The sequence below is a fragment of the Danio rerio genome, chromosome 11 (assembly GCF_049306965.1).
Source record: "Danio rerio strain Tuebingen ecotype United States chromosome 11, GRCz12tu, whole genome shotgun sequence".
NCBI lineage: Eukaryota > Metazoa > Chordata > Actinopteri > Cypriniformes > Danionidae > Danio > Danio rerio.
In genome coordinates this window covers 46,475,001-46,485,000 of record NC_133186.1, presented here as the reverse complement: position 1 = coordinate 46,485,000, position 10,000 = coordinate 46,475,001, and the positions used below count along the sequence as shown (strand labels likewise).

The 10,000-nt window shown below is 41.0% G+C and overlaps 1 protein-coding gene across 31 annotated transcripts in view; it reads left to right on the top strand.

Moving 5' to 3' along the window:
• The window catches only part of LOC101884241 (CLIP-associating protein 1-B), an 81,863-nt gene that overhangs the window by 65,332 nt on the left and 6,531 nt on the right, over positions 1-10,000 (top strand). For 17 of the 31 annotated variants that reach the window (XM_073917147.1, XM_073917143.1, XM_073917156.1 and 14 more), the window contains 5 exons: positions 1,420-1,524; positions 5,112-5,244; positions 6,937-7,126; positions 7,205-7,261; positions 9,617-9,807. In XM_073917147.1, coding sequence (XP_073773248.1) covers positions 1,420-1,524; positions 5,112-5,244; positions 6,937-7,126; positions 7,205-7,261; positions 9,617-9,807 — 676 coding nt within the window. The remainder of the gene's footprint in view (positions 1-1,419; positions 1,525-5,111; positions 5,245-6,936; positions 7,127-7,204; positions 7,262-9,616; positions 9,808-10,000) is intronic. The other 14 variants (XM_073917160.1, XM_073917159.1, XM_073917158.1 and 11 more) reach the window with 3 other exon arrangements.

The window sequence follows — 10,000 nt, the reverse complement described above, 5'->3', positions numbered from 1 at the left end:
AAAGGTGTGTTCTCTCTCTCAGTCAGTCAGGAGTATGACATCATCAGGCACTGAAACAGGAGCATCTGTGTGCTCACAGCTGCTTTGCTGGAGCTCCTCCCACAGTGATGCTGATTGGTCGTTATGTCTGTATATTAATCAGTAAACTCACTGTCACATGAATGTGTTTGGTCAGGGCAGGGTCGCTTGAGGACCTGCAGCTTTGACTCTGTTTGCTCTCTTCTCTGCTCTTCCTTCCGTTTGCTTTCCTCTTCCTATCCACATTTCCCCTTATCCACTTTCTCTACTCTTCTTCTCATTTCCTCTCCACTTCTTCTGCTATTCCTGCCCTCTTCCTCTGTACTTCCTCCCTTTTCTCTTCCCCTTCTCCCATTTCCTCTGCTCTTCCTCCCCCTTTCCTCTTCTCTTCCTCTGCACTTCCCCCTTCCTCTCCTCTTTACTTTTCCTCTTGCTCTGCTATCCCTTCCCCGTCCTCTGCTCTTCCTCTCCTCTTCCTCACTTTCCTCGGCTCTTCCTCTCCCTTTTGTCTTCTATTTCTCTTCTTCCTTCTCTTTTCCTCTGCTCTTCCTCTCATCTTCCTCCCAACTTCCTCTGCTCTTCCTCTCCCCTTTGTCTGCTATGCATCTACTCTTCCTCTTCTTTTCTTCTGCTCTTCCTTTCCTTTACCCCCCATCTTCCTCTGCTCTTCTTCCCTATTTCCTCTCATCTTCCTCCTTATTTCCTCTGCTCTGATCTTCCTCTCCTCTGTCTGCTATGCATCTCCTCTTCCTTTCCTTTTCCTCTCATTTACCTCCCCTCTTCCTCTGCTCCTCTTCCCCTTTTCCTCCCCTCTTCCTCTCCTCCCTTTTCCCTCTCATCTTCCTCCCCACTTCCTCTGCTCTTCCTCTGCCCTTTGTCTGCTATTTCTTTCTCCTTCCTTCTCTTTTTCTCTGCTCTTCCTCTCCTCTTCCTCCCTTTTCCCTCATCTTCCTCCCCACTTCCTCTGCTCTTCCTCTCCTCTTTGTCTGCTATGCATCTCCTCTTCCTCTCCTCTGCTCTTCCTTTCCTTTACCTCCCCTCTTCCTCTGCTCCTCCCTATTTCCTATCCTTTTCCTCTCATCTTCCTCCCCACTTCCTCTGCTTTGATCTTCCTCTCCTTTACGTCTGCTTTTCACTTTCCTCTTTTCCCCTCTTCCTCTGCCATTTCGCCACTTTTGCCCTCCTCTTCCTTCCCTTTTCCTTTCCTCTTTTTCTGCTCTGCTATTCCTTCCTTTTTCCTCTCATCTTCCTTCCCATCTCCTCCGTTCTTCCTCTCCTCTTTGTCTGCTATTCCCCTTTCACTCCTCTTCCTCTGCCTTTTCCTCTCACCTTCCTCTTCTCTTCCTCCCCATTTTCTCTCCTCTTTCTCTTCCTCTATTCTTCTTCTTCCTCTCTGCTCAGTCGTTTGTGGGGCTGGAGCTCAAAGTCTTCTTCTCTTCTCGCCTCCCCTCACCCCGGCTCCGCTACACCCCCTCTGCGGGCCCCACGGCGGGCGTATTCGCCCAGGTAACACACTGTGGCCCCGGCCCCTCCATATAAGGGCATACATCCTGCAGTTATTCACTCTTTCATTGGTGGTCTAATAAATCAAACTCAGTGCATGCAGAAAACATTCCCATTAAGGCAAAGCAGTGAAGACAAAGCCTGTGACTGACTTTAAAAACAATTCAACTCATTCATTTTGTTTTCGGCTTAGTCCCTTTATTAATCAGGGGTCGCCACAGCGGAACGAACCGCCAACTATTCCAGCATGTTTTACACAGTGGACTTTTAAACAGTACTGGGAAACACTCATTCACACACACACTCCTACACTACGGCCAGTTTACTTCATCAATTCCCCTATAGCGCATGTGTTTGGACTGTGGGGGAAACCGGAGCACCCGGAGTAAACCCACGCCAACACGGGGAGAACATGCAAACTCCACTCAAACACTAACTGACCCAGCCGGGACTCAAACCAGCAACACTCTTGCTGTGAGGCCACAGTGCTAACCACTGAGCCACCATGTCGCCCTTATTCCTCTGTATCCAGATTAAATGCATCAGACTTGACAGTTTTATTCCCATTTATAATCAGAATACAGACGCCATTTAACTGAGACTGATGACCTTTACACTTTCTAGCTACAACCTAGCAACCAGATACCGCACCTTAGCAACTGCCCCATAGACTGTGATTAACTGTGCTCTCAAATGCTAATAATTTTAACATGCTAGTTACATGACAATCATGTTAGAAACATGCTACTGACGTCATGATGATAGCGGCATGGTAATTCATACTAACAACATGCTAATTCATACTTGAAAAATGTTAACATCATGTTAATTCATATTGGAAACATGCTAACAAAATGCTAATTCATACTAGAAACATGCTAACAACATGTTTATTTAAACTGGAAACATGCTAGCAACAATGCTAATTCATACTGGAAACATGTTAACAACATGCTTATTCATACTGGAAACATTAACAACTTGCTAATTCAATCTGGAAACATGTTAACAACATGCTAATTCCTTCAGGAATATGCTAGAAACATGCTACTTTATACTGTAAAAATGTTAACAACATGCTCATTTATACTGGAAACATGCTAACATCATGCTAATTCATACTGGACACATGCTAACATCATGCTAATTCATATTTGAAAAATGTTAACATGTTAATTCATACTAAAATGCTAACCACTGAACCTCCATGTCGCCCTTATTCCTCTGTATCCAGATTAAATGCATCAGACTTGACAGTTTTATTCCCATTTATAATCAGAATACAGACGGCATTTAACTGAGACTGATGACCTTTACACTTTCTAGCTACAACCTAGCAACCAGATACCGCACCTTAGCAACTGCCCCATAGACTGTGATTAACTGTGCTCTCAAATGCTAATAATTTTAACATGCTAGTTACATGACAATCATGTTATAAACATGCTACTGACGTCATGATGATAGCGGCATGGTAATTCATACTAACAACATGCTAATTCATACTTGAAAAATGTTAACATCATGTTAATTCATATTGGAAACATGCTAACAAAATGCTAATTCATACTAGAAACATGCTAACAACATGTTTATTTAAACTGGAAACATGCTAGCAACAATGCTAATTCATACTGGAAACATGTTAACAACATGCTTATTCATACTGGAAACATTAACAACTTGCTAATTCAATCTGGAAACATGTTAACAACATGCTAATTCCTTCAGGAATATGCTAGAAACATGCTACTTTATACTGTAAAAATGTTAACAACATGCTCATTTATACTGGAAACATGCTAACATCATGCTAATTCATACTGGACACATGCTAACATCATGCTAATTCATATTTGAAAAATGTTAACATGTTAATTCATACTAAAATGCTAACCACTGAACCTCCATGTCGCCCTTATTCCTCTGTATCCAGATTAAATGCATCAGACTTGACAGTTTTATTCCCATTTATAATCAGAATACAGACGGCATTTAACTGAGACTGATGACCTTTACACTTTCTAGCTACAACCTAGCAACCAGATACCGCACCTTAGCAACTGCCCCATAGACTGTGATTAACTGTGCTCTCAAATGCTAATAATTTGAACATGCTAGTTACATGACAATCATGTTAGAAACATGCTACTGACGTCATGATGATAGCGGCATGGTAATTCATACTAACAACATGCTAATTCATACTTGAAAAATGTTAACATCATGTTAATTCATATTGGAAACATGCTAACAAAATGCTAATTCATACTAGAAACATGCTAACAACATGTTTATTTAAACTGGAAACATGCTAGCAACAATGCTAATTCATACTGGAAACATGTTAACAACATGCTTATTCATACTGGAAACATTAACAACTTGCTAATTCAATCTGGAAACATGTTAACAACATGCTAATTCCTTCAGGAACATGCTAGAAACATGCTACTTTATACTGTAAAAATGTTAACAACATGCTCATTTATACTGGAAACATGCTAACATCATGCTAATTCATACTGGAAACATGCTAACATCATGCTAATTCATATTTGAAAAATGTTAACATGTTAATTCATTCTAAAATGCTAACAACATGCTAATTCACACTGGAAACATGTTACAACAAGCTAATTTATACTGGAAACAGGCTAGCAACATACTAATTTATACTGGAAACATGCTAACAACATGCTAATTCATACTGGAAACATTCATTCATTCATTTTCTCGTCGGCTTAGTCCCTTTATTAATCCGGGGTTGCCACAGCAGAATGAACCGCCAACTTATCCAGCACATTTTTACGCAGCAGATGCCCTTCCAGCTGCAACCCTTTCCTGGGAAACCTCCACACACATTCACACACTCACACACTACGGACAATTTAACCTTCCCAATACACCTACTGCATGTCTTTGGACTGTGGGGGAAACCGGAGCACCCGGAGGAAACCCATGCGAACACAGGGATCATGCTAACAAAATCATGCTAACAACATGCTAATTCATACTGGAAACATGTTACAACATGCAAATTTATTCTGGAAACAGGCCAACAACATGATAATTCATACTGGAAGCAGGCTACAACAAACTCATTTATACTTGAGACAGGCTAACAACATGCTAATTTGTACTAGACACGTTATCAACCTGCTGATTCATACTATAAAACATGCTAAATTTATGCTAACAACATGCTAATTCATACTAGAAACTTGCTTGCAACGTGATTAGTCACATCTATCTATCTATGCTTTTTCAAACTGTTTCAATCTAACACACCAAACTGGTTTGCCTTAAAGTCACTTTCTCCTAAACCTCCTGAAGATTTTAAGCACAGATGTTTGCTCATCTCACTGTGAAAGTCTGTGTCCCACATCTTCATGTCTTCTGTGACGTCTTCCAGATTTGATGTGTTCATTGCTTTCCTTCATAGTGACTTTACTGTCGATCTGCCTGAAATGTTCACTTTGTCTCAGCAGCTGAGCCGTAAATACATTCATCACGTCTGCGTGTCCGTCCCGTGTTGTGTTGTATGTTGAAATGAGAGTAAATTGAGTCAGATCTGTGTGCGTTTTCAGTCTGCTGGAGTACGACACAGAGAACATGAACTCAGAGGACATCTTCAGAGTGACTGAAGCCATCCAGAGCTTCAGTTTCCGCAGTCAGGAGGACATCGAGACCGCCAAACGAGACGCAAAGCGGGAGGAAACAGTGAGTGCATGAGAAAACAAAATTCAATTCAATTTGTTGATCTGTCACATACAGTCTTATACACTGTATGGTATGCCATGAAATGCTTACACAACCACTTGTGACCAATAGATCAATTACTGTAGTAGTTGTGTTACCATAGCGACTACAGAATTGCCACAACAGATCAATTACTGTAATTGTGTTACCGTAGCAACAATGGAAGAACCACAACAGATCAATCACTATAGTTGTTGTTACCATAGCAACTGTAGAATCACCACAACAGATAAATTACTATAGTAGATGTGTTACCATAACAATTACAGAATCACCACAACAGATCAATTACTACAGTTGTTACAATAGCAACTCTAGAATCACCACAACAGATCAATAACTGTAGTTATGTTACCATAGCAACAATAGAAGAACCACAACAGATCAATTGCTATAGTCGTTGTCTTACCATAGCTACTGTAGAATCGCCACAACAAATCAATTGCTGTAGTTTGGTTACCATAGCAACTACAGAATCGCCACAACACATCAATTACTTTAGTTGTGTTACCATAGCAACTCTAGAATCACCAAAACAGATCAATTACTTTAGTTGTGTTACCATAGCAACAATAGAAGAACCACAACAGATTAATCACTATAGTTGTTGTGTTGCCATAGCAACTGTAGAATCGCCACAGCGGATCAATTACTATAGTAGTTGTGTTACCATAGCAACTGTAGAATTACCCCAGCAGATCAATTACTATAGTTGTTGTGTTACCATAGCAACTGTAGAATCGCCACTAAAAGATCAGTTACTATAGTAGTTGTGTTATCATAGCAACTGTAGAAATACCACAGCAGATCAATTACTATAGTACTTTTGTTACCATAGCAACTGTTGAATTACCCTAGCAGATCAATTAGTATAGTTGTTGTGTTACCGCAGCAACTGTAGAATCGCCACAAAAAGATCAATTACTATAGTTGTTGTGTTACCATAGCAATTGTAGTTTCGCCACAGCAGATCAATTACTATAGTAGCTTTGTTACCATAGCAACTGTAGAATCACCACAGCAGATCAATTACTATAGTAGTTGTGTTACCATAGCGACTGTAGAATTACCCCAGCAGATCAATTACTATAGTTGTTGTGTTACCATAGCAACTGTAGAATTACCCCAGCAGATCAATTACTATAGTAGTTGTCTTACCATAGCAACTGTAGAATCGCCAAAGCAGATCAATAACTAAAGTAGTTGTTACCATAGCAACTGTAGAATAGCCACAGCAGATCAATTACTATAGTAGCTGTGTTACCATAGCAACTGTAGAATCGCCACAGCAGATCAATTACTATAGTAGCTGTGTTACCATAGCAACTGTAGAATCGCCAAAGCAGATCAATTACTATAGTAGTTGTGTTACCATAGCAACTGTAGAATTACCCCAGCAGATCAACTACTATAGTAGTGGTGTTACCATAGCAACTGTAGAATTACCCCAGCAGATTAATTACTGTACTTTACTACAGGATGGCTCACGAACACTGTAGTATTTACTATAAATGACTATATTATTATTATTATTATTCTGTGGGTCAGTGGATACATATAAATTTTCATCATTGTTATCCTGATCACTGTCACTACCAGAGAACAGTTTGTTATATACACTAGTCCATATAAAGCCTGTGCGTGTGTATTCAGATTGGTGTGTTGTCATCTGCTATGATGGAGGGCGGCCGGACGGCGCTGGACAACAAGACGTCTTTATTAAACATGCCGTCTCCTCGACCGTGGATGAGAGAATACAACCCGTACAACTACAGTGACTCCATCAGCGCGTATGAGAAAGGAGCGCTCGCAGGGTTTGAGGACACAGAGCAGACACGAGAGGGTAAATCTACACTCATAATCACGAATCTTATCATGATGTGCAGAGAACGTGATGAACGTCTGTGTGTTCTTCTCTCAGAGCGTCAGCAGGACTGTGGAGAAAACAAAGTCATGCATCCCAAAGGCTTCTCTGCAGGTGTGTTTTTGATGCAGGTCTGAGGTTTTTGAATAATTTGCATATTTCTTAAAAGAGTATGGGGCAGCACGGTGGCTCAGTGGTTGGCACTGTGGCCTCACAGCAAGAAGGTTGCTGGTTCGAGTCCCGGATGGGTCAGTTGGCATTTCTGTGTTCTGTGCTACACAACTTTAAGCTTCTGACACCCGCTTGTAACAGAAGGAGACAATTTGACATGCTTGTTGTCATGGATGGTTCATGTAGCAGCTCTAGTGATGGAGAAATGATTATTGTTCAGCAGTGCAATCAGCAGCTCCACGTTCATATCGCCTCTGGGCATCTTCTTCAATGTGCCCTCGCATTGACAGTTTTGCCCTTGAGCGCCACCAAGTGCTGTTTACTGTAACTTCAGCAGCTCCGTGCACGTGAACAAAAGTGCCGATCTGATTAGTGGAGAAGGTTTTGACGTGGCATGAGCCAAAAAAACAAGCATGAGGCGTTTCTTTAAGAATTATGCTTGTGCGCCTGGCGTTTTGCGCATTGGTGTGCACGATCACATTGACGGCCTTTATTTAGTCACGAGGCGTTAAACGTTGATGGAAAATGCGAGGAAAAAGCGTCCCGGTGTGCACAGGCCTTTAATGCTCAAAATAAACCTGATTTAACGGCTAGAAGCCGGGATTGAAGCGTCTTGTTTCATAATTCATTTTATTTTATTTGTAAATGGCGCCTTTCTAGACTCCCAAGGTCGCCTCACAATAAGCATCAGCAGACATGCTAAAACAAATTAAACATTACTAAAAACAATCATTGACCAAACGGGTTAAAACACAATAGCGAATATAAAAGAACATAATAAAAACATGATAAAGAAAATTGTTAAGTAAAAGCCTGCTTAAAAAGATGGGTCTTCAGACAGGATTTAAAAGTGTGAAGACTATCGCTGCTCCTTAGATCTTAAGGAAGTGAGCTCCATAGCCGAGGAGCCATAAAAGATCTGTCTCCCATTGTGCTCAATCGAGTGCGAGGTGGTACCAGGGTGGAGTTGTTGGCTGAGCTAAGGGTACGAGAAGGGGTGTAGATATGGAGAAGTTCAGTGAGATATTGAGGAGTGAGATTATGAAGTGCCTTGAAATCTAGAAGTAATACTTTAAAATCAGTACGATACTTTACTGGAAGCCAATAAAGCTGACAGAGGAGTGGTGTGACGTGCTCGTGAGATGGGGTCCTAGAGATGACACGAGCTGCATGATTCTCAACCACTTGGAGTTTATGGAGAAGTTTGGAAGGGAGTCCAGAAAGAAGTGCATTACAGTAGTCAAGACGTGAAGTAACTAATGCGTGGATGAGAATGGCTGTGTTATTAGTTGTGAGAGAAGTGCGGAGACGAGTGATGTTACGCAGGTGGAAATATGCAGTACGTGTAATATTATTAATGTGACCTTCAAATGAGAGTGTGCTATCCAAGATGACACCCAAACTCTTTACCTGCACAGAGGAAAAAAATTGTACTGTTATCAATGTCTATAGGGAAATGATCAGCTTTATCCAAAACACCTTTAGTGCCGATGAGAAGGGCTTCAGTTTTGTTGCTGTTTAATTTTAAAAAGTTAGCTGAAAGCCAGATTTTTATTTCAGCTAAACATCTGCTCAAAGCAGGAGGAAAAGAACAGGAGGGCTTGGTGGACGGGTAGAGTTGAGTGTCGTCAGCATAACAGTGAAATTGTGTGTTTTATTTTCTGAAAATGTGACCAAGAGGCAGTGGTGACAGCGGCTGTGGTGATGAATTACGAAGCGATTTTACCGTCTTTATTTATAACATGCGCTGTTTTAAAAACGTTTTAATCTTTTCGAACTCATTCTTGATCACATTCGATGATGATTGATGATCACAGAGAGCTGAACAGATCTTTTAAACCCAGTTACTTTGCGCATGTCCTGTCCTGTCCTTGTGGATATGATTATACACATTATTAGGAGACATGTTAATACGCAGCTTTCAATCAATTCGGTGGGCGGGGAAACCGCACTCCTACGTCACGTTGCGGTTGGCCTTAAAATGGGAGGGATTTGGATCCTATTTTAACATCAGGAAATTAAAAAAAAGAGACTTTTTGTTTTTCTATCACTCTAATATTACTGTGGACACACTATACCTACACACAGTTCTGTCCAAACAGCTTATAAAAAATGATTTTCATCAAAGGTGCCTTTTAAATTAATTTGTTTTATTTTAAATTAATTGTAAGCTCTGAAAAAAGTCCTAATTCAAAGTCATACTTGCATGATATATGAGCAGAATTCTTCTACCGCATCTTACTGGTGTTGTCTAGTATGTCAATTTTGAATCTTGAATGGCTGCTTCTGATTGGCCAGGGCCACGGCAGCAGCTGGAGCTGGTTGGTGAGCTGCTGAAGGAGCTGTCCAATCGCAGCGCTCGTGTGGAGGAGAGACGGGCCGCTCTGTTAGAGCTGCTGAAGGTCACGCGGGACGACAGTCTGAGCGTCTGGGAGGAGCACTTCAAAAGCATGTTACTGCTGCTCCTGGAGACGCTGGGAGATACAGACGTGAGACGCTCATCTCACACACACACACACATTCATGATTAACATGATTAAAGACAGACGTTTGAGTTTTGTTTGAGTGGTGTGTGTGTGTGTGTACAAGTGTTTGTTTTTGTGTATGTTTATTTTGTGTGTATCTGTGTGTTTATTTATTGTTTGTTTATTTTTGTGTGTAGGGTTTTTGTGTATGTGTTTA